At 24.6% G+C, this 24,687-nt stretch overlaps 11 protein-coding genes across 11 annotated transcripts; 5 read left to right on the top strand and 6 right to left on the bottom strand. All coding sequences in view use genetic code 12, as the record gives it.

The window, feature by feature from the left end:
• Nucleotides 1-2,354: 2,354 nt before the first annotated feature.
• KGF54_005442 (uncharacterized protein) lies at nt 2,355-3,224 on the bottom strand (the record flags this gene model as incomplete). Its single annotated transcript, XM_051766240.1, has 1 exon — nt 2,355-3,224. One exon carries the CDS (start codon nt 3,222-3,224, stop codon nt 2,355-2,357), a length of 870 nt encoding a protein of 289 aa, XP_051617477.1.
• A 2,493-nt stretch (nt 3,225-5,717) lies between these two features.
• Nucleotides 5,718-6,056, top strand: KGF54_005441 (uncharacterized protein; the record flags this gene model as incomplete). The annotated part of the gene is made up of 1 exon (XM_051766239.1): nt 5,718-6,056. The coding sequence occupies one exon, from the start codon at nt 5,718-5,720 to the stop codon at nt 6,054-6,056; it is 339 nt and encodes a 112-aa protein (XP_051617476.1).
• Nucleotides 6,057-8,153: 2,097 nt separating this feature from the next.
• Nucleotides 8,154-9,704, bottom strand: KGF54_005440 (uncharacterized protein; the record flags this gene model as incomplete). The annotated part of the gene is made up of 1 exon (XM_051766238.1): nt 8,154-9,704. One exon carries the CDS (start codon nt 9,702-9,704, stop codon nt 8,154-8,156), a length of 1,551 nt encoding a protein of 516 aa, XP_051617475.1.
• Nucleotides 9,705-11,744: 2,040 nt separating this feature from the next.
• DFI1 (Dfi1p) lies at nt 11,745-12,698 on the top strand (the record flags this gene model as incomplete). The annotated part of the gene is made up of 1 exon (XM_051766237.1): nt 11,745-12,698. The coding sequence occupies one exon, from the start codon at nt 11,745-11,747 to the stop codon at nt 12,696-12,698; it is 954 nt and encodes a 317-aa protein (XP_051617474.1).
• Nucleotides 12,699-12,991: 293 nt separating this feature from the next.
• On the top strand, nt 12,992-14,035 carry DCC1 (Dcc1p; the record flags this gene model as incomplete). The annotated part of the gene is made up of 1 exon (XM_051766236.1): nt 12,992-14,035. The coding sequence occupies one exon, from the start codon at nt 12,992-12,994 to the stop codon at nt 14,033-14,035; it is 1,044 nt and encodes a 347-aa protein (XP_051617473.1).
• A 64-nt stretch (nt 14,036-14,099) lies between these two features.
• Nucleotides 14,100-19,871, bottom strand: NIK1 (Nik1p; the record flags this gene model as incomplete). Its single annotated transcript, XM_051766234.1, has 2 exons — nt 14,100-17,946; nt 19,831-19,871. The coding sequence occupies 2 exons, from the start codon at nt 19,869-19,871 to the stop codon at nt 14,100-14,102; spliced, it is 3,888 nt and encodes a 1,295-aa protein (XP_051617472.1).
• Nucleotides 19,872-20,431: 560 nt separating this feature from the next.
• Nucleotides 20,432-21,415, top strand: KGF54_005436 (flavin adenine dinucleotide transporter; the record flags this gene model as incomplete). Its single annotated transcript, XM_051766233.1, has 1 exon — nt 20,432-21,415. The coding sequence occupies one exon, from the start codon at nt 20,432-20,434 to the stop codon at nt 21,413-21,415; it is 984 nt and encodes a 327-aa protein (XP_051617471.1).
• An 81-nt stretch (nt 21,416-21,496) lies between these two features.
• Nucleotides 21,497-21,859, bottom strand: ACB1 (long-chain fatty acid transporter; the record flags this gene model as incomplete). The annotated part of the gene is made up of 2 exons (XM_051766232.1): nt 21,497-21,730; nt 21,833-21,859. 2 exons carry the CDS (start codon nt 21,857-21,859, stop codon nt 21,497-21,499), a joined length of 261 nt encoding a protein of 86 aa, XP_051617470.1.
• Nucleotides 21,860-22,419: 560 nt separating this feature from the next.
• KGF54_005434 (uncharacterized protein) lies at nt 22,420-22,875 on the bottom strand (the record flags this gene model as incomplete). Its single annotated transcript, XM_051766231.1, has 1 exon — nt 22,420-22,875. One exon carries the CDS (start codon nt 22,873-22,875, stop codon nt 22,420-22,422), a length of 456 nt encoding a protein of 151 aa, XP_051617469.1.
• A 350-nt stretch (nt 22,876-23,225) lies between these two features.
• KGF54_005433 (chaperone) lies at nt 23,226-23,756 on the top strand (the record flags this gene model as incomplete). The annotated part of the gene is made up of 1 exon (XM_051766230.1): nt 23,226-23,756. One exon carries the CDS (start codon nt 23,226-23,228, stop codon nt 23,754-23,756), a length of 531 nt encoding a protein of 176 aa, XP_051617468.1.
• An 11-nt stretch (nt 23,757-23,767) lies between these two features.
• On the bottom strand, nt 23,768-24,568 carry KGF54_005432 (putative tRNA acetyltransferase; the record flags this gene model as incomplete). Its single annotated transcript, XM_051766229.1, has 1 exon — nt 23,768-24,568. The coding sequence occupies one exon, from the start codon at nt 24,566-24,568 to the stop codon at nt 23,768-23,770; it is 801 nt and encodes a 266-aa protein (XP_051617467.1).
• Nucleotides 24,569-24,687: the final 119 nt, after the last annotated feature.

Raw genomic sequence — 24,687 nt, 5'->3', positions numbered from 1 at the left:
AAATTGTACTAATTGAGTGGCCAGTCAATTGGAAATGTTGAATTTAATATATTTATGATTTGTTGTGGTAGATTAGGAAAATTAATTTGTTTATATTAATTTTTTATTTTGAAATTTGAATTGCAATAATGATGATTTAATTTTGAAAGCAATAAAAGAAGTCAATTGAAATTTTTAGTCGATTTTGAATATTTTTGTGATAATGTAGAATCAACTGATTAGTTTTAATGATAAGTTTTTGAATTGAATATTTTTATGATAATGTANATTTTATCAAACACTTTGATACAGATATTTCTGCATCAAATGAATTATATATTGAATCAACTGATTAATATTAATGATTTTTTTCAGATTGAATATTATTATGATAATGTAGAATCATCTGATCAGTATTAATGATTTTTTTTTTTGAATTGAATTTTTATGATAATGTAGAATCAACTGATTGGAATTAATGATATTTTTAAGATTTAATTTTTGTGGTGAAGTAAATAAGAATGTTCAACAACAAAACACATTGATATTTGAATTCACCTTTAGGTTTTTTATAACTTTGTAAAATTTTGGTGTTTTAGTAAATAAAAATATTAGGTACAACAACAAAGACCATATAATTTGAATTTTATCAAACACCTTAGTATCGGAATCAACTGATTAGTATTAATGATTTTTTTTAGATTGAATATTATTGTAATAATGTAGAATTAACTGATTAGTATTAATGATTCTTTTTTGAATTGAATATTATTGTGATGATGTAGAATCATCTGATTAGTATTAATGATTTTTTTCTATCTGAATATTATTGTGATAATGTAGGATCAACTGATTAGTATTAATGATATTTTTTTAGATTGAATATTATTGTGGTAATGTAGAATCATCTGATTAGTATTAATGATTTTTATTTTGAATTGAATTTTTATGATAATGTAGAGTCAACTGATCAGTATTAATGATTCATTTTTAGATTGAATACTATTGTGGTAATGTAGAATCATCTGAATATGATTTTTTTTTGAATTGAATTTTTATGATAATGTAGAATCAACTGATTAGTAGTATCAATGATATTTTCAAGATTTAGTTTTTGTGGTGAAGTAAATAAGAATGTTCAACAACAAAACACATTTATATTCAAATTCACCTATTGATTTTTTAAAGTTTTGTAGGATTTTGGTGTTTTAGTAAATAAAATTATTAGGTACAACAACAAAGACCATATAATCTAATTTTATTAAACACCTTAGTATCGGAATCAACTGATGAGGATTATGATTTTTTTTTGAATTGAATATTATTATGATAATGTAGAATCAACTGATTAGTATTAATGATTTTTAGTTGATTTTGAATATTTTTGTGATAATGTAGAATCAACTGATTAGTATTAATAATTTTTGTAAGATTTAATTTTTGTGGTGAAGTAAATAAGAATGTTCAACAACAAAACACATTAATATTCAAATTCACTTTTAGATTTTTTATAATTTTGTAAAATTTTGGTGTTTTAGTAAATAAAATTATTAGGTACAACAACAAAGACCACATAATTTAAATTTTATCAAACACCTTAGTATCGGAATCAACTGATGAGGATTATGATTTTTTTTTGAATTGAATATTTTTATGATAATGTAGAATCAACTGATTAGTATTAATGATTTTTAGTTGATTTTGAATATATTTGTGATAATGTAGAATCAACTGATTAGTATTAATGATTTTTATTTTGAATTGAATTTTTATGATAATGTAGAATCAACTGATTAGTAGAATCAATGATATTTTCAAGATTTAATTTTTGTGGTGAAGTAAATAAGAATGTTCAACAACAAAACACATTAATGTTTAAATTCACTTTTAGGTTTTTATAATTTTGTAAAATTTTGGTGTTTTAGTAAATAAAATTATTAGGTACAACAACTAAAACCATATAATTTAAATTTTATCAAACACCTTAGTATCGGAATCAACTGATTAGTATTAATGACTTTTTTTAGACTGGATATTATTGTAATAATGTAGAATTAACTGATCAGTATTAATGATTTTTTTTTGAACTGAATATTTTTATGATAATGTAGAATCAAATGATAAGTATTGATGAATTTTTTTTAAATTGAATATTTTTGTGATAATGTAGAATCAAATGATTAGTATTAATAATTTTTTTAAGATTTAATTTTTGTGGTGAAGTAAATAAGAATGTTCAACAACAAAACACACTAGTATTTAAATTCACTTTTAAATTTTTTATAATTTTGTAAAGTTTTGGTGTTTTAATAAATGAAAATATTAGGTACAACAACTAAAACCATAAAATTTAAATTTTATTAAACACCTTAGTATCAGTGCTTCTGCATCAATACTTTTATTCTTTTCTTAACATACATTTTTAATTTTGAGAAAACTTTTTTAAACCTTGAGAAAGTATTATTTATTTCTATTTCTTCATCTTCTTGATATTCTTCAGTATAATGGAAAAAGTTATGTTGATCATATGATTCACCTTCAACACTTGCATATGATACATCTGCATTGAAAAACCTGTTATTTAGTCCATTGAATACAAATGGTATTGATTCGATTGATAATTCTCTTCTTACATATGTTAAATTTTCTTCATCAAACGTATATGTGTAATCAAATTCATTAATATTGGGATTGATCTCAATTATAATCCCTTGTTCATCAAAGATTAAATTTGGATGAATAATATCAACTTCATCTAAAGATTCATCCTCATGTACCTCCATAACTTCAATGCTAAAATTATGAGTCGTTTGTGGTTGAATTTGGTGGAACAATACTAATTGTTGATGTTGATGTTGATGTTGTTGTTGTTGTGGTCTAAATAATATTAATGCTCTACTTGATGGTAATTCTGAAGCTGAATCAATTAATTGTTGTTGTTGTTGTTGTTGTTGTTGTGATTGTTGTTGTTGTTGTTGTTCTTCTTCTTCTTCTTCTTCTTCTTCTTCTTCTTGTTCTTGTGCAGTTGATTGAACTAAATTATGTTGTTGTTGTGGTGGTGGTGGTGTAGCTGATTTTTTTGATTTTTTATTTAATTTGAATATTTTTCTGAAAATTTTATGGTGTTTTTTATCAATTGATGATGATTCTGGTGATGATTCTGTAACTGATGATGATTCTGATGATGATGGTTTAGTTGATTTTTTTGAGTGGTGAAATAATGAAATTTTTTTGAAAATTGACATAATTAATAAGTAATTGGAAAAAAGTTTGAATTTAATAATAATAAAGTGGATTGAACTTATAAACTCTCACAGTCAGAAGAAGTATGCTGTGAAGCTGTGGAAAAGGTGAAATTTATTATTAGTGAGAAAGAAGTAAAAAAAAAGTGACATAAATTTTGAAATCGATTTGGGAAAATCTTGAGAATTTATATTTGGTGATTTTTGTTATTTTGTAATGCTATCTTCGACTTCGGGTATGTGGATCCTTAGTATGTATCTCAATTGATGCAAATTCAGACCCTAAATAACCCTAAATAAATTTGGAATGCAGATTTGACGTATTGTAGTAGTTGGTAGCGAGAATTTGCAACTATAATGTGTTAACTAAAATCAAAGTATATTCATTTCTCCATATGTTGCAAAAACTATTGAAATAAATATTTGTCAGAACCATAAGGTTCTAAATCTCCCAGGTATGCACCAACTTCTTCTTCTAATTGACGACTTAGACTTCAACAATTGCATTCACTTGTAATCAAAATTTTTTATCAACTGTACCTTCATAAATATTCTCATTCAAAATTTGATAAATGTATGATAAACCCATTTACAAAGTAATCAACATCTGACAATTTAATATTTGAATGTTCAACATTTCAAACATTTCCAGCATCTTCATCATTGCAACGATCACTTGAAAAAAAACCCATATTAGCAACACAACAAACACATTTTGACTCATTTGTGTAAATGAATACCATCTTCTGAATCACCTCCATGATGACCAAATACGTTTTTTAACTTTTTGTGAGCATCTAAAATAAATTGAAACCATCACTTACTAAATAATACCCCATGATACCTTATGGAACCAATTAATGGTTGGAAATCTTCTGGATTACCAAATTTTCCCTCGTATACAGCTGTAAATACTTTTTATAATGTTTTTGGAATTGTAATTTCATTTACAAAATGTCGATGTCTTAACTTTTCAACTGGTTCTGCTAAATTACCAAAAAGTAAAATTTTCTTCACCTAGTTCTCTTGTAATTTCAAAACTGGCTCCAAAAACCATTTCAATAATTATTCCACCATTCAAATGCAAATTTCGTATTTGAAGTACCCGAAACTTTTATTTTCGTAGTTGAAATATGAATCTGACATTAATTGATCCAAGATATATAATTTTATGCTTTTGATACGTCATTATAATCTGTTATGAATAAAACTTTGATTAATTTCTGTATCATTTCCTCACAACAACTTTACAAATGTCTTTATGTTTTTGCCATGACATAACCTGATAGGTAATCGAAAATTTCGAAATTTTTATTGGTAAGTTGTTGCTTTATTCTTTCACTTTAGTAACTTATGCCATTTGTCAAAAATTGATGCAATTTGTAATAAAAACAAGTAGCGCCACTTCAAAGTTTTGAGTAATGAGTTGTAAAATGGCAAATATAATAGTTCAGATCTTATCAAAAATTCTCAAATCTTAAGATGAGGAAGATTCAATTAAAGTGTTAAACCACATCAACTGAAACTACGGATTGACATTCTTAAATTTGCTAACCACTTTTGACGTGAATTAATCGAAAGTGAGTTATTCACTGACACGTCTAAAATCAAACGAACTACATCTGTTGGATATGAGTTAATTAGTTGATTTACCCCTCATTCTGCATTTCTTCTTATGTTATCAGGTGATGTTTGATTTATTGGGAATAAATTGATTTTAAATGACTATTAGTAAAACAATTGAACCTGACTTGGAATTACTTTTGATAATGATTTGATGTAAAATAAGTCTTATCTAAGACGTTCGAAAAATCTTAATACGTAAACATAATTTCATTAGTCCTCAAATTTAGCGCGCTAACCCATTCATTATTATTACTTTTATATTCAACCATCAAAGAATTATTGTGCTCTACAAGACTTACTCGACATCTGTTATCATATATTGGTCTTTCAAAATCTCTTCGTCCATATTCTCCACTATTTTGCTATAACCACCATCATTATTAGCTCTACTTCTAACTCGATCAAAAGCGAATATTTCTGTCGTGTCTTTTTTTTGGCTTTCTGTGACTTTATTTTCTTTTTTTTGATTTGTCACTATATTTATAAGACTGTGTTGCGACCAGGTCTAGTAATCCGTTTAATTTGCATCAAAACAATCGAACGATATAAAAGGGATATCCTAGAGTGTTTTAACATTGGACATTCATTATAAATATTACTAGAAGAAAGATATTTTTATACGTCAATCTCTATAATTAAATTCACATTAATTTTCTACTTTATTTTCATTTTCATTAAATTATTTTTTCCCTCTTAACAAAATTCTCACTTTAAATTCATTTTTGGTTGCAAAACATATCAAATTTCCCACTTTTTTCTAACTTTTTTATTTACAACCAAATTTTATATAATTTACCAACCCAATCAATTTCATTATATCAATCAAACTTTATTATCTTTTAATCAATAAATATCAACCATCAACCATTTATGTTGAGTCAAATTCATGGATTTGATGATAAAAATGGAAATTCATTAACTAACAAATTTAAAGCATTAACTGAAAAATTCAAATTGTTAAAAAGAAAAGTTAAGAGATCAAAAAGATCTACTAAAGATAAACTTCAATTGAAACCTATATTGAAAAATCCAAAAAACCCCAATTTTAATGAAGAAATTGACAATTGTATAACAGAAGCCCATCGTCCTTTTTATGAATTTATTGGAAAATTATCTAGACATCAAATAGAAAAGGGAGATGAAAATAAGGAAGAGGCTAAAGAAACTTATAGATCTGAACAAATCAAAAATTATCATCTGATACAGTGATCCAGAGTATTTGCGATTTTTGGCTGTTTTTTTAACCAAAATATAAAAAGCAAAAAGAAAGTATAAAAGATAAAACCTTAAAAAAAAAAAAACTTTTTGATATTAATAAAGACTTTTAAAATTAAAAGATGCTGGTTTTGGTGTTATGGTTTAATTATTTACAGCTTATTCTCATTAATAATTTGTTTCTGGGTGAAGAAGATTAGAAAGATAATCAAAATCAAGAGTTTCACCTCAATTAGAATGTCATTCTTTCAGTATGTTTTATAACTAGGTAGTGGTTTGGAAGATAACAAAGCTGCTCAAAAGTTTTCACCTCAATTACATTACTAAAAATTTAATTTTTTTTATTCAATATCAATATTACAAAAATTACCTGTCAAATTATTATCACAAGATTCAGCTTTATTAAGACTTACTATCATAATTACTAATCAACTACAATAAGATTGGTCCAATTAATTCATCTAAAAAATCACAAGTACTATTACTCAAAATTAAAATTACTAGTGCAGTTACTCAACTTCAAACGTACTAGTACTAAAATTTAACTACAAAACTACAATTATCAGCATTCAAAGAAAATCAAATTTTTTACTTCAAAGGACTAATAAGTTCAATTCATTTGCTATCTATTTCCAAATAATTAATTATTGTCAAATTAGGATCCATTTTGCGTAGTTTGGCCCACTATAAAATTTCAGATTCAAATTCAACTAATGGTTATATTATTTTATAATTTATTTTTGCTATAATTTCATATATATATTTATTAATAATACGAGATTTTAAATGAAATTATCTCTAGTGTAATTTTAAAAATATAAAACTTAACTGTTTGATTTCTATTAGAACGATTCAATGCTATTTTGTTCTAAATGTGTAAATTTTTACGTCTATACCACATTGTTTGGTCACCCGAAATTGTAAAGTTTTTATTTAACTTTCGCACAAGCGTAAAGCGAAACTGTATTACTCTCGCCCTAAACAAAAACATCTCAACCACAATACTTAAGAATTTTTTCGTGCATTTACCAAAAATACCCAAATTTTTTGACCTCCATTTCAAACGAAAAATGGGCATCAAAACACATTTTCTGGAAGTTTTTGCACATTAAAGATAAAAATTGATAAGACAGAATAGCTAATCTTACTGGGAGAGTTAAAAGGTACCCCGTGAAGTTTTCCAAATAGTTGAAACTGTAAAATTAGAGGTTCAAGAACAAATTTTTTGAAAAACGAATTTGTATAATAATTCCTTCGCAATTGTTTCAAGACAAAATTAAAGAGTTCTATAGTGCTCTCCTACCTTTATGTAACTTTCTCAAAAGTAATTTAACTTTGTATGTTCAAAATTAAATTTGTTGTGTTGAAAATTTTACAAATTACAATCTCTTACAGGGGTGAGTCGCAAAAAACGGTGAATTTAGCTAATTTGCAGCAATTTTACCATTTTTTAAAACAACAATAATTAATACATTTTTCACCCTTTTGAATCCAAATTTGGACATTAATATATTGTTTAGTTATCAAATTGACTCATAGTGTTGTTTTTTGGTGAAAATTATGATGATTAAGTTGGTGTTTTTGGCGATTTAAAACTTCTAAAAGTAGAATTTGAAAATTGGTCCATTTTTGAGCTCTTCTGGTACTTCTTATGTGTAGTTTATTAATTCCTAGAGTTAGTTATTTGTGTGTGATGCATTATTTGCAGATTAAAATTGACAAATTTTTGAAACAAAATTTTGCAAATCACTACAAAAAATTGAGTTACTGCAGAATTTCGTTCGGTGGATTTGAGCTCTATAGATGATAAAGCTTTGGATTTGGTTTGATGACCAACAAGATTTTCTGTTTAAGAGAAAATGTGAAATTTAATTTAGAGCGTAGATAGAACGAGTTCGTGCTGTGTTCGCGATAATTTCTTGTCCCCGCCCCGCGCTATCAGGTTTCGCGCAAATTCTGAAACACCACTTTGAATTTCGAAACTACTATAAATAAATAAATAAATTAAAATTGAGAGGGATTTTACAATAAATAATTTGAATCTTAAAAAAATGGAATTATATTAAAAATGAACTATATAGTTGGGAAAATTTAATGATCAAATTTTTTTCTAAATAAAATACTCTCTTCATCTTCGACATCTTCAATAGTTGGAGAATTTGATTTTTTAATATTTGGTAAATTTAATTTGTTAATTTGTTTTGGTAATGGCTTTTTTGAACTAGTTGATTGTGGTTGTTGCTGTTGTTGTTGTTGAGTTTTTGGTTTTAAATTTATTGGCTTTTGTGGTTTTTGTGGTGGAATATGTTGTTCTTGTTGTTGTTGTTGTTGTTGTTGTGGAGGTTGTTTTGATTGACTTTGTGGTTGTTGTCTTTGTTGAGGTTGACCTTGACCAGATAAGTTATTGAATAAAACAGGACCTAAATTATAACCAAATAATTTATTTAAATAATCTTGTTGTTCCTTGATAAAAGCAGGATTTGTAAAATCTTGATCATAATCATCAACATCATGACCAATATCATTTTCTGATTCAATTTCATGTTGTTTTAATAAATTATCAATTTCTAATTGTTGATCTTGTAATAATTTTGCATCTTTTTGTTGTTTTAATTCAAATTGTTTTCTTTTTTCTGATAATTCTTGTTTCTTTTTAAGTAATTCTTGTTGTTTTTGTTTTTTAGCTTCTAATTTGGCTTTTCTTTGGGATTCTAACTCAGCTTTGTGTTTTGCTTCTGCTTCTGCTTTTTGTTTTGCTTCAGCTTCAGCTTTTTGTTTTGCTTGTAATTCCTCTGCTTGTTTTTTAGCTTGTTCAAATTCTGCTTTTCTTTTTGCTTCTGCTTCTTCAATTGCCTTTTGTTTAGCTTCTTCTTCTTCTTTAGCTTGTTTTTCTGCTTTTTGTTTAGCTTCTAAATCTTTAGGTGGTTGTTGTTGTTGTTGTTTTGGTTTATAATTACCATTTGATTGATGATTTTGAGAAATTAATGAATTAATAGCATCTCTAATTAATTTATCATGATCATTTAATGAATTATCTAAATTTTCATCTTGTTCTGCTTCATCTTCATCTTCTTGTGGTTCCTGTTCATTATTATTAAGGTAATACCCAACTTCATCATCGTTATTTTCAAAACATTGACCATTATTTAATAAATGAGAATTTGAATCTAATAAATGATTCAATATATCATCATATTGATGATTAATAAAATGTAATTTTTTAGGAATATTTAAAACTAAAATATTATTTTGTTTATACCATTTCCAATTAATATTATTAATATCAATATAATTTAAATTAAATTTAAATATAACTTTAAATTGATCTTCTTTTGAATAAATTTCTAAATTAATAATTGGTTGATGAGGTTGAATATGTTTAATTAAAACTTCATAATTATTATAATTACCATAAGGTTTATAAATTTGAATTTGAAATTCATCTTCAGTTTCTAATTTTTTAATAACTCTTGGTTTTATAATTTGATTATGTTTTTGTAATTCTGTATTTAAATAATTTTGAATTTGTTTTTGTTGTTGTTGTTCAAAATTTTGATTTGTTAATAATGAAATTAAATCATTGATATCAATCTGATTTTGATAATTTGAATAATTTGGTGATGTAGTATAATAGTATGACATATTTAAGCAGCAATAAAAGTTAGTTAGTTAGTATTTAATTAAGATTAACAAAAGAATGAAAAATTGTTTTGAATTAATTGAATTGAAAAAAATTGAAAGTTTAACTTAATTGCTAATTTTTACATCTTTATATATTAATTGAAAACGTATTAATAATTTGGACCCACATGTATTTTTATCGTTGGTCAGTAGAATATAAAAGAATTAAATAGATCAGTCATTAAATTTCAAAAGGGGAATTGGCTGCAAAACTAATTAAATAATTGGGTGCTACCATATACTGGAAATTTCAAGACTATTCTAGAATAATTTTTAAGTTAAATGTCTAGTCTAGTCATGTAAATTTAAGACAAAGTTTCAGATATATCTACTCAATGGTAACAAAAATTAATTTATAAGCGAAAGGGGGAAAATATGTAGAAGTATTAGAAAATGGAAACTATACTATCAAAAAAACTAATCAAACACTACTGATTACTAAAGACTAAGTGTCTATCTCTCAAAGCTCATCAAAGTGACCAATACATTAATTGTGGTATAAGTACCTGAAAATTTAATCTAAAATCTACCGTTTAATTTTAATAGACGATAATATTATAAATTTTTGTGCGTCTTTACACTACTCATTCCAAATTATAATAATTAGAAATATAAGACACGATATTCTATCATTAACATTTGTAACATTCAATTTACTAATAAACGAAGATTTAATAAAATTTTCAAAAAGCCAGTAATAACTATTAATTTGAATATCTACCACTAGTTTTTGAACTCTTAATTGTATTTCTTTTTCAATAATATTCAACTTTATTCATCATCTAAAATTTAAATTTAAATTTTTACGAGGTCTATATTCATTTTTTGCGTTAGAGATTTAAGTTTTGGTATAAATCATATGATAATTTCATTCTACCCAGTATTAATGACGTGGGTTCAAGCTTTATAGTTCAGTTTGACCCTTTGGTAAGTATATTGGTAGAGTTGAGACACACGTATAAATTGATGATCAAACATTACTCTTGAATTTAACAAATAAGGTACACTATAATAATTTGTTACTATAAATAAACATTATTAATTAATTTAAACAAAAAAATTAAACGGTAACAATTAAAAAAAAAAGAAAGTAAACAATTACACAATAATGGAATTTTATATTATTATAATCTAATTTAATACAAATACTCACAGTATTGATATAATAAATTATTATAATTTTGAATTACAAAGTATTTGATAAGCACTTTAATTGAACATTGGTTTTGAATTGAATTATTATTTTAATTAAAGGTTCCGACTCGACATTTTTTACTTTTGTTTTTTTTTTATTGTTTTTTTTGTTTATTTTTTAATTTGTTTCTTTAATTGAAATTTATTAATTTTAAAAAAAAAATCATCAACAAAAAAATTTATTTTTTTTTTTTCTCATTTTTTAAACAATTAGAAATAATTTCATATTATTTTAACCATAATTTAATATCCATTTTAATTCAACTAGCTATCATCTTTCCATCTTATTTATCATTGGTTACTTACTATCTTTTACTAATATATTTAAAATTTGAATTATACGGCAAAGAAATTGGAAGAAGAAAAAAATTTTATTATTATTTTTTAAGAATCACAGCCCACAATAATATTAACCGATAATTTTTTGATTTATTAATTTATAATTTACATCAAATTTCAAAGACATTATTTATTATACAAAGGTGTTACAACAAAGTAATAGATAGACTTTATTTATATTCAATATTATATTAAGACCATTTAAGAGGTATTACATTACAGTTTTTATTTATTCAAATCATTTAACTAAATAAATTAAAAAATTATTACATTTCCAAATATCAACACAACTAATTATATACATCAAAAATGGAGAAACATATACCCTATACTTCAATAAATAATGATACACTTAATATTAAAAATGATAATAGTAGTCGAAATAATAAATCATATTTATTTAAAATTTTTTTAAGTATAAGTTTATTATTATCATTTATATACCTTTATTTTCATTCAAATTGTCATATGTCTCATAACAATACCGACAACAACAAAAAGGAATCTTTTTCACAAAATTTGGAATCAACAGCATCATTATTAAATACAACAGCTACAACAACATCATCAATTTTCAGTTTTAATTTTAAAAATTTAAATCTTAATCATAAAATTATAATTGATCATGAAAAAAGAGCTGATAATACAACTACTACAACATCAAGTTCATCTGGTAATGGTCAATCATTAAATGGTCAATCTTCATTAACATCAAATGGTGGTGGAGTTTTTTCTTCGTTTGTTGAAAGTTCAACTACTACTAATGGTTTTAGTAGTAATGGAAATTCACAAAATTCTAATACTGGTGGTGGTGGATTCCCAACAGAAACTGGTGAAAGTTCAACAACTTCAAGTACTTCATCATCTTCAACAACATCAAGTTCAACAGAATCAACTACTTCTACAACTTCATCATCATCTACAACATCATCATCAAGTTCAAATTCACAAGCAGTAGCGGAAACTGAATCAGAATCAGAATCAACCACATCTTCTTCATCATCAAGTTCAACATCATCATCATCAAGTAGAGAATCATCATCATCAGATAGAGATTCATCATCAGTAACAAGACAAGTAACTACATTATCATCAGTTCAAGGTGGTTCAACAATTGTTATAACTCAAACATCAATAATATCATCTGATCCAACATCAACAAATTCAGCTCAAAATAGAGATTCTAATGGAGGAGGATTATCACAAACAAATAAAATTGTTGTAGGAGTAGTTGTTGGAGTTGGTGGATCTATTTTAATTGGTCTTATATCAATATTATTTTATCTCAAAAGAAGAAACAATAAAGATCATGAAAATGGTTGGACTTTTTGGCGTAAGAATGAAAAATTAGGTAGTGATGAATTTTTTAATGGTGAATTGGGTGTAAGAGATAGAAATATTAATCAAGGTTCTAATTTTTAGGGTGGAGGTTGTTGAGATTTTAGAATATTTTGATAATTATATATATACGTTTAATAAAAATGAATTTAAAAAATTTAATTTTATCTCTTGGTTATTTTTAGAGTTCAATAGAATATTAGCTTTCTTTGTTAGTGGTAAGGGGTCCAATATCAACTGTACTGTATATAAATGTGTAATCACGTGTTGGTGACACAAAAATAGACGCGTTTTATTTACTTTTTTAAAAGTTATACCAAACATTAAATCAGTATTCATCTCAATGAATCAATTACAATCAACAGCTACTAAAAGAAATGTCAAATAAAATAGAAGTGTATCAACAACTACGACCAAATGACAACTACACTTACAAATTAATCCAAATCCCACCACAAACAATAACTCACCTTCAAAATTCAAATAATTTACAATTAAAAACAACGAAAGAAAATAGTAATGTATTATTAACAACAACCAATAAAACTTTTAGGATGAGACAAAATAATCATTCAAATACTATTTTATTAATGAATCATGAATTTTTCGGTGGTGGTGGTTCTAGACTTGTGGGGTATGATAAATGTTTTTATCAATATGAAATTAATGAAATACCTGGATTAATTAATGATGAATTAAATATACCAATACTAGAAAATGAAAAAGATATTGAGAAGATAAGTGGAAGAAGAGTTACTAAAAATGAATTATTTGAAAAAAGTCCTTGTTCACTCGAGGAATTTGAATTGAAATGGATTGAATTAAATTTTATTGAATTTAATTCCAAAGTATTTAAAATATCTTTTAGTTTAATAACTGAAATATTATTTGATTTAATTACTTACCTAATAAGTACTAAATCTACAGATTATGAGTTCGTAAAAGATGAAATAGTAATCGATCATTTATCAATACTAGTAGAATCAATTATTTTGAAATTTACTACTGAGAAAAATGGGAAATATAAATTAAATAATGAAAAAATTATATCATGGTTTGGAATTATTGAATTAACAAAACTGAAACAATTGAAATTGAATGATTTTTATTTGAATTGGAAAAATTCCCTTCCGTCATTTTATAATTTCCCACTAGATTTATTACAAATAAAAGGAAATTACGTAACTTACATTCATCAAAATAATCAATATATAAAATATATTAACCCCGCAAATTTATCCAAAGATGTTAATTTAAGATTTAAACAATTATTGTCAATTCAATCTATTTGGAAATATGAAGAACTTTGTGAATTTTTTGATGATTTTATTAAAGTTGGGAAAAAAATTGATTCAACTATATTAAAATTTGGTAAGAAGAAGAAAATAAGTGGTGGGAAATTTATAGTTACTGGAAGATAAAATAAAATAGAGAAAACTAGATAAATATTAATTGTATTTTATTATCTCTAATTATTTGTGTTTTTTAATTTTTTGAATCATCAATATCCATACAATCATCATCATCATTTAATTCTGTAATTTTATTTGATTTATATGTTAATACAGTAGATTCAGTAACGGATCGATTACTTAATGTTGGTCTTAATATATTTAATAATGGATTATTTTCTTGGCTGGTGGTGGTTGTTTTTTTATCAGTAGATGATAAATTTATTGATGATGATGATTTAGATTGTGTGAAATTAGGATGATATGGTTGTTGATGTTGTTGTTGATGAGTATTATATTGTTGTTGGAATGATGAAAAGCCATTGTTTATACTGCTTGATGAAGATGATGGACGAGAGGGTGAACTATTTTGTGATCTACTGTTCGTATTCCCATTATTTGAATGAGGTGATATTGATCCATTACTTCCATTTTTTAAACCAGTTGAATTTTTTTTCAATTTTTTTGCAAAATCTGATGTTCTATTATTATTATTTTGTTTTGATAATTCTTTGAGTTGATTTATATTATGAATACATTTATTTATAGTTTGCATTAATAATTTTGGTTTTAATGGTTTTGATACATAATCATCCATACCTTTTGCTAAAGATTTTTCACGATCTCCTAACATTGCATGAGCTGTTAATGCTATAATTGGAGTTCTAAAAGTTAATGAATCAATAGGGTTTGATTTTTTTTCCCATTGTCTTATTTTTTCAACTGATTCAAATCCTCCCATTACTGGCATTTGAACATCCATTAATACTACATCATATTTTGTTTTTTGAATTGCTTCAAATGCTTCAAGACCATTTTCAACTACTTCTACTTTATGACCTTGTTTTTCCAAAATTCTAACTGCTAATTTTTGATTTACTAAATTATCTTCTGCTAATAAGATATTATAACTTACTGATTCATCTGAATTTTGTGATATTGATCTTGATTCTAATGCTGGGATTAATGCACTTGCTAAATCTGTTATTGAACATGGGGTATTACCATATGATGATATACCTAAATCAATACAAACTCTCATATTTAATTCTGGTATTGAATGATGTACTAGCACCAAAGGAATATATTTAACTTCTGATAATAAACGTAATTTTTTTGCAGTTTCGATGGAATCAATCATTATAATATCATATTTTATTGGTTCAATTAAATTAGCATCTTCTATATTATGAACAATAATTGGATTTAATCCTAATTCAATTATACCATCTTTAATTTCTTGTAATTCTTCATTACTATGATCAGTTGATACAAATAATACATAATGAGAACTGAAAGGTAATAATTGTTCTGTCTGTCTTGTATATCTAATATTTGATGGTGATACACTAACTGTAAAATAAAAATTTGAACCTGATCCATATTCTGAAGTAACCCAAATTTCTCCTCCCATTAAATGAATTAATTGTTTTGAAATTGATAAACCTAATCCAGTACCACCAAATTTTCTTGTAGTTGATCCATCAGCTTGACAAAATGTATCAAAAATTAAACCTAATTTATCTTTTTCAATTCCAATACCTGTATCACTAACACAAACTTCTAATAATAATTTATCTGAATCTTCAACTATTTTATCTGATTTTTTAACACTAACACTTACTTTACCTTCTTTTGTAAATTTTATAGCATTACCTGCTAAATTCAATATAACTTGTCTTAATCTAAAAGAATCACCAATTAAATTATCTGGGAAAGATGAATCACATTGATAAGTTAAATCTAAATTTTTTTCAATTGCTTTTACAGCTAATGTCTTTAATGCTCCAAATACTGTACCTCTTAATGAAAAATCAATTTGTTCAACAGTCATTCTATTTGCTTCAATTTTAGAAATATCTAAAATATCATCAATAATAGTTAATAAAGAATTTGCTAAATTATGAACAATTGATAACATTTCTCTTTGATATTGAGTTAATTCTGTATCTAATGATAATTGAGTCATACCAATAATACCATTTAATGGAGTTCTAATTTCATGGGACATATTAGCTAAAAATTCAGATTTTGCACTATTAGCTAATTCAGCAGCTTCTCTTGCTGCTGTATTTCTTTGAATTGATTCTCTAAGATTTAAAACCATTTGATTGATTTTGGTTTTTAATGCATCCATTTCCCCCGATGCTTCAACTGTTATAAATCTTGTAAAATCACCATCTGTTGCTGCAGCAGTAATTTGTGCAAATGCTCTAACTTGAGATGTTAAATTTGATGCCATTGTATTTACATTTGATGTAATTTCTTTCCATAACCCATCTACATCACTAACTTGTGCTTGAATACCTAATTTACCATTTATACCTACATCTCTTGCAACTTTTGAAACTTCTGAAGCAAATAATTGTAAAGAATCCACCATTTTATTTATGGTGTTTTTCAATTGTAAAATTTCTCCTTGGGCATGAACATCTATTTTTTGTGATAAATCACCATGAGCTACTGCTGTTGTAACTGTTGCTATTGATCTAACTTGATTTGTTAAATTTGTTGCCATAAGATTTACATTTTCAGTAACTGCTTTCCATGCACCTTCAACATCTTGAACATTAGCTTGTCCCCCCAATATACCTAATGTACCTACTTCTCTTGATAATGTTGTAACTTCAGAAGCAAATTTTAATAATCTATCCACCATTTGATTTATAGTTAATTTCAAATTTAATATTTCACCTTTACAATCAGCTGTTACTTTTTTAGATAAATCCCCCTTTGCAACAGCAGTAGTAACATTAGCAATATTTCTAACTTGAGTAGTTAAATTTAAAGCCATTGCATTTACATTATCAGTTAATTCTTTCCATATACCTTCAACATTTTCAATTAATGCTTGACCACCTAATATACCTAAAACTCCAACATCTCTTGCAACTTTAGATACTTCAAATGCAAAAGTTCTTAATTGATCAACCATAGTATTTATAGTCATTTGTAATTGTAAAATTTCTCCTTGTGCATGAACATTAATTTTTCTTGATAAATCACCTCTTGCTACTGCTCTTGTAACATCAGCAATTTCTCTAACTTGATTTGTTAAATTAAGTGCCATTATATTAACATTATCAGTTAATGATCTCCATATACCAACAGATCCTTCATTTTTAGCTTGTCCACCTAATTCACCATTTGCAACTTCAGTAGCAACTTTAGTAACTTCATTTGCAAAAGTTTGTAATTGATCCATCATTGTATTTATAGTAATTTTAACTTTTAAAATTTCTGGATCACTTTCAACTGAATGAATTTCAACTTTTTTTGATAAATCTCCCATTGCAACTGATATAACAACTGTACCAATTTCAGATAATGCTTGTTTAAAAGCTTTATTTGCAGTTTTACAAACTTCTAATTCATTTTTATTATCATTTATAATTAAATCTTGTTGATTAAAAACTTTTATTAAATCATTTCTTATATCCATATGTTTTTGTTGATATAATACTGGATCTTGTAAAATTTTTAAAATATCAGCTTGTGAATATGATGATGTTAACATTTTTGGTAAATCTTCGTCTATAACTGCAGTTGTTGTATTTGTATCTAAATTATTGTTTTCTATTGATGATGATGTAGATGCAGTTGTAAATGATGGTGATATTGGTGAATTTATATTTAAATTAAAATTATTAAAATTTTGATCTACTGGTGATGAAATATTTGAATTTAATTGTTGATTAAAATTATTTGGAGAAGGTGTTGAGTTATGATTCAATAAAGTCTTATTATTTGTGTTTGATGTTATTGATGGAGTTGAAGTTGAATTAGCTGTTGAATTAGTTGATGCTGAAGATGAAGATGAAGTTGATGATGAAGAAGTTGAAGATAACTTCAATTTTTTATTTGGTGGAATAATTTTGAAACTTTAATATAGATTAAATATGGAATGTTAAATGTATATTAAAAAATTTTCTTGATCTTTTGAAATGAAATAAAAACTTTAATTAATTAATTAATATGAAATTGTTAAGATCAAAAAATTTGGTTGTAATAATAATAATAATATTAGTAATTTTGTTAAGTGAGTGAATAAGTAATTAATAAAATCAAATTATTACAGTAAATAGATACCAATAAAAAGTAATAGTATAATTAGTTGTAGTAATTTACTTTTGAATTAATATCAATTTTGGTTGTCAAAAATAAATAAAAATTTGTTGATAAATTATTATTATCAGTAAATATTAAATATTAAATTTTTAATATAAAGGGGAACGAAATCAAGAAAAAAAAAATCTCATACAATAATATTCAAATTTTTATTTATTTTTAGTAAATTAATAGAGTTAAATAAACAACAATAAACAAAATGATTAACAATAAGAAATTGAAAATGTCTAATATTGATTACAGACTTTTAATATTAAAAAGTGATTCTCTATTACTTCGAATGATTTATATATATATATATATATTTTCAATAACATTAATGATTTGATAATATTTTGATATATTATATTTACTATTAATTGAAGTTATAATAATTATAATATTATTGTATTTATTTAGTGTGTTCATCTTTGTTTCACATTTTCAATTAGTACGAAAATTATGTATGATGTCATAATTTGTATTATTATTCTTATTGTAATACGAAAAAATTCAATTGGATATAATTGTTCGTAGACGAATAAATTTGTTAATAATTTTAAAATTATTGATTGAATAATTGATTGTATTGTACCAAATTATACATATAAGATAAGAAGTATTGAGTGAGTTTATATTACAATTCCCATGATATTTTAAAATGTTTTTATTATACTACATACAAATATCAAAATGCAATAAAATATTCAATAGATTATCTATTTAATAGTATGAATTCTGACTATTTTGTATTAATTTATAAGATTTATTTATTAGATCTCTACTTACAACTTTTGAAACTCTTGGCACTTAATATCATGTCTTTTATTCTAAAAGTTGATTTGAAATTATTATTTTATATATTAGATCGGAATAAGGAACACAAAAAATTGTACAGCCGCATCGGTCCAAATTATGACCTTTTAACCTCCCAAGTTGAAATGGTTTTGGTACTGAAGGATTTACTTGATTAAATAAATACTCCAAGATGAAAATAAATTATATTTAGAAACTGTATAACTTATTAACTTATTTACAATCTCTCCAACACCTGGTAATTCATAATTATACATACATTTTATAATTAAAATTCAAACATTTTTTTTAGTTATTGTGGTAAGGAGGTTAATACAATGTACAATTCAGAATATGAAAATTTACTTCAAAATATGTTATACATCCTAATCAATATTGAGCAAACCTTATAGTAATGGAAGTTGATTTTTTTCTTGATACGATTACGAAACTTAATAGTCTTGTATTTAATAAATTATTTAGATTTGTAATGGTAAATAAGAAAAATATATTTTTATATTATTTGGTTGCAAAATTTTTAACATTTTTAAAATTCCACTAGACCTTATACAAAATCCAAGTAACCCTAAATTTTAGTTATCGAAGAAGCAGAATCAGGTTTGCATTAGTTGATGGGATGGTTGAACCAGATATTCAATGATGAAATTAAGCAATATTTTTTTCTTTAAACACTTTAAATATATCTACATACATATTTGTTAGTCGTGGTAATGTTTCAAAATGAAAAACCAAATTCACTTACTAAAAAAAATTTACCAGAATATTAAGCTAAAGTCAAAAGATCAAAATTTATATCAATTTAACGAGATAATTCTACCTAACAACTAACATCACAATAAAACAATGTCAGAATCAACATCATCAAAACAATATCAAATAACATTATCAGATGAATCAAAAGAAAGAATTATTAAAATTTTAGATTATTCAAAAACAATTGCTCATTATGGATTTATACCATTAGTTTTATATTTAGGTTGGTCTGCTTCACCATATAAACCTTCTATTTTATCTTTATTATCTCCATTCCCATCTGCTTAAGGGTTGAGAATACTATATTTGGGGGTAATTAGTTTTAGAGGTCTTGTATATATATGTGTTTTAATAAATTAAATTGAATTTTGTTTGTCATTTACACCCTTTATTTTGTAAATTTTTTAAAGATTCAATTCTTTTTACTTTCTCTGAATTATAGTAATGAGATTGGACGTTTTTAGACCCTATAGAAAAATAGGGGTTTGAAGTATTTAATCAAGCCTTTGAAGTTTATGATCAATTGATATTTTGATTTGCATCTAATAGTTTTTTCTCTTTTCACAATTAAGAACGAATTCACTATTCTTTTATTCAAAATAAGACGATGATCATTATGAATCACTAAAGCCATTACCATAAACCACAACCTATTTTAAAAATTGACATATACTTATCACATAATTTCAAATGAATGAAATACGGCATAATAAATCCAAAAAATTTAGTTCAAGACAAGTTGAAATTTTATCAGGTTTAGCAGCTGGATTTACAACAACTATATTAACACATCCATTAGATGTTTTAAAGATTAGATTACAATTGGATCATAATAGAGTAGGAATGAAATCAAAACCTTTCCAATCAGTTATTAATATTATAAAACAATTAAATACAGATGCTCAATCATCAACATATATAAATTTTAAACATCAAAAATTTAAAACACCATTTCCAATAAATTATTTATCACAATATTATAGAGGATTAATTCCAAATCTTATTGGTAATATATCAGCATGGGGATTATATTTTACATTATATGCTGAATTTAAAAAAGATTTAAATCTATCGAATAAATCAATGAATTATTTTTTAAGTTCAACTTTAGCAGGTATTTCAACTTCAATTTTAACTAATCCAATATGGGTTTTAAAAACAAGAATATTATCAAGTTCAAAAAATTCTAAAAATGCATATAAATCTGTTATAGATGGGATTAAACAAATGCTTTTTCAAGAAGGTATTTTAAGTTTTTGGAAAGGTTGTTTACCAAGTATGGTTCAAGTTTTTCAAGCAAGTTTACAATTTACAATTTATGATAATATGAAAAATTATATTATAAAAAATCAACAACTTGACAATAATAAAAATCAATTAGGTTTAAGTAATTGGCAATATTTATATATATCAGCCACTTCAAAAATTATAAGTACTTTAATTTTTTATCCAACTCAAGTTATAAAAAGTAGATTACAAAATTTTAAACAAAATGATCATAATCGTCAATATAAAATTACTATAAATAAAATTATAAAACAATTATATTTAAAAGAAGGTGGAATATCTGCATTTTATAAAGGATTAAGTACTAATATTATAAGAGTATTACCAGCTACTTGTATAACATTTGTAGTTTATGAAAATGTAAAGAAATTTTTAATAGATTTATAGAAGAATAATTCAAAACAATTGAATCATCAAATTATATATTCAATTAACTTATAATATTTATACTTAATTTATCAATTAATTCTAATTATATTTTTCAATTAATTCATTAACTAATTCAATATATTTTTGTTCAGCTTCTTCTTGTGAAGTACCTTCTAAATCTTTCCAACTTTGCCATTTATATTTTCCTTTAAAATCAAAAGTACCAGGTTTTTGAGTTGTATTATCACCAATAGTAGCTTGTTTATATAATCCATATAATTTTAATAATTCATCATCATTTGGTCTAGTTTTTAAATTTGAAACTGTATTTGCCTTTTTGAAATTGTTAGTATTTTTGAATTTTTGAGATATTGAATTTGATTGTCTTTTGCAATTGAAAAAAAGTCAATTGATTCTCTGTGGGAGGTAACTTACTTTTTCTTCGAATTCTGCTGATACCATCTTTTACTTAAGTTAATTGATATGAGTTGTTAAAGTGTTGTTCAAAATAATAAATATTTGGTTGTTAATAAAATTATAAATTTGTTTGTTGGCAAAATTTGAATTTTGTGGAGTTTAAGTTTTTGCAAAATAGCTCCTTAAATTATTGACCACCAACTTTGAAGTAAAGATACAAATTAATTCAGTAGACGACCTTTCAGACAATTGTACGGATCAGAATAGATTCTTTTCGTTTAAAGATCGGTATTATTTCTATCACTTCAAGGTAAAATCGAGTGCTATTTGTAAAAGTTCACGTAGAAATTGATTTATTGGTTTTAAGAGGTAAATATAATCATTTTAGTAGTTACTTATTGGAATTATTAATTATCATTAATATTTATATATATGCATTTTACAAGTTTTGGTCCATATAGCTTCCAAACTTTTTCCATGTCCATTTTTGAGCATTCGTGATCATTTTTCATGCAACTTTAAGAAAGATTTAACGATGTTTTAAAAACCAGTCCTTAATCATTTGAAAATCCACATGAAAGATTTACAATTCATAAATTATATTATTATATGACCCCACCACCTAAATCAGTTAATCCATCTTCATCATAAGTATCATCAAAATAATGACTAAAAGTATAAATAGTAATATAAATTAATAATCCACCAATTATAGTTAAAATACAAGCCATTTTATTTAAAATTAAAGAATGATGTAAAATAATAGGTAAATAAAACCCCGAAACTAACAAGAAACTTGATAAAAATTGTCCAAATTCTATTATAACATTTGTATTAGTTGTTGATGGATCAAAATTAAAATCATAATCTGATGAATTTGTTATTGATTTTGTTATAATTATTGGTAAATGAGCTATTGCGAAAATGAAACCTATTATTATGGGGAACCAATTTCCATATATTCCTGCTAATATCACTAGTAAAAAACCCATTGATAATACTACTGATAGTCCTATTATTTTATTTAATGGATTGCTTTTAAATGATGTTGTTGAATTCATGATTGTTTTTTTTGATTGTAGAATATTTAGTATGTTGATCTTTTAATATAATTAATAGTTTTTAAATAATGTCCGTAGTAAGGTAAGTTATGATAGATTGTTTTATTAAAACTCAATTGAGTCTAGTAGTTGTTGTAAATAGTTGTTCGAATATATATAATGAATCAATTAGATTAAAATTGTTACTTTTTAAATAATTTATTTTTCTTTTCAAATTTAAAGATTTCAACTTTTTTTATTATCTACAACTACTTAGAATTTATAACAACAACACATCTTCAACTGCCTTCCACTTTCAATAACTTAATAGTCCTAATTGAATCCAGGATCTAAACAATCTCAATAATAAAATGACAAATCCAAGATATGATGAAATACTAAAACCTAAAATTACATCACCATCAAATAATTCAGATTTAGTACCTTCACCACCAGGGTTTTCTTCAAATTCCAATTCCTCAATAAATAAATCATCATCAAGTAAAACATCAAAAAAAGATTCCAATGAAATGAAAACGTTAAGATCAAAGAGAGTTTGGGAATTAGCAAGTGCTCCAGCAAAATCAATACCAATGAATGCATTTATGAGTTATATGACAGGTAATTCATTACAAATTATACCAGTTACAATGACAATTATGTTATTATGGAATCCATTAAAGAGTATATTTAATGAAACAAATCCAATGTTTTTAAAATTAAAAAACAATGATAATTTTCAAGAAATAATATTTGCTAAATTTGTATTTATTATATTTCAATTATTAAATATGAGTATTGGTATTTATAAATTATATAAAATGGGATTAATACCACATACAGAAGCAGATTGGTTAGCATGGATGGATTTTGAACCAAAAACGCAAGTTTTATATAATTAAAATTATAAGGTTTATTTATTAATTGACTTATCATAAATTTGTTGTAGATTAAATTTACTATATTTTTGATAATCTTCAACAACACTCATTCCTATATTAGTTTTATAACATTCAACAATTATTAATTTATCATAATTTTTTAAATCAACTGAATGACCATAATCTTTACCAATTAGTTCAGCTACTATTTTTTTAATTTCATCTGATTCCAAAATATTAAAATTTTTTCTTGATACTTGAATTGCAAATTTAATTGGTTTTTGATCTTGATCATTATGAAAATGAGGTTTTAAAATTTTTTCAGATAATAATTTTAATTGAATTGTTGGATTTTCACTAGTTGCTGAACATGAATCACTTATTGGAGTTAATTTTTGAATATATCTTGTATTTTTTATACCTGATTCATAACATTCTTTTGATAAATCAGTTACTAATTTTACTGGATCTATTGGTTTTTTAGTTTTAATAAATATAACACATTCACAATCTAATTTACTTGGTTGTAGTAGATTTGAATTTTTGTTTTTTGTAGTTTCTTCTAACTCTGAAAGTTCTGCTTTGATTTTATCCTCAATTGATAATTCACTTTGATTTTCATTACTTTTTATTTCTTCTTCTATTTCATTAAAATCATTTATTCTTTCAGATAGTATTAATATTAATTCATCAATAGCTTGTTTTTCTTTATGTCTTGCACAAGTTGCATAAATTCCTGAAGTATTTGGATCTATTGTTGTTGATGTATTATTAAATTTGAATTTCTTATTAATCAGTTGTTTTTGATCATCATTTTGTTTTCTTTTACCCATTGAATTTTTCTTTAAGTGTGGGCAATAAATTTGAAGAATATTATGTTAAATACTTGAAAAAAAACATATCTACTCAGTTATTTTTGTGATGTGCTTTTTAATCAAATTGGAAATGGTTG

The sequence above is a fragment of the Candida jiufengensis genome (assembly GCF_024610255.1).
Source record: "Candida jiufengensis strain CBS 10846 chromosome Unknown scaffold11, whole genome shotgun sequence".
In the NCBI taxonomy this organism is placed as follows: domain Eukaryota; kingdom Fungi; phylum Ascomycota; class Pichiomycetes; order Serinales; family Debaryomycetaceae; genus Lodderomyces; species Lodderomyces jiufengensis.
The sequence above is the reverse complement of the archived record's forward strand: the minus strand, read 5'-3'. Positions and strand labels throughout refer to the sequence as shown.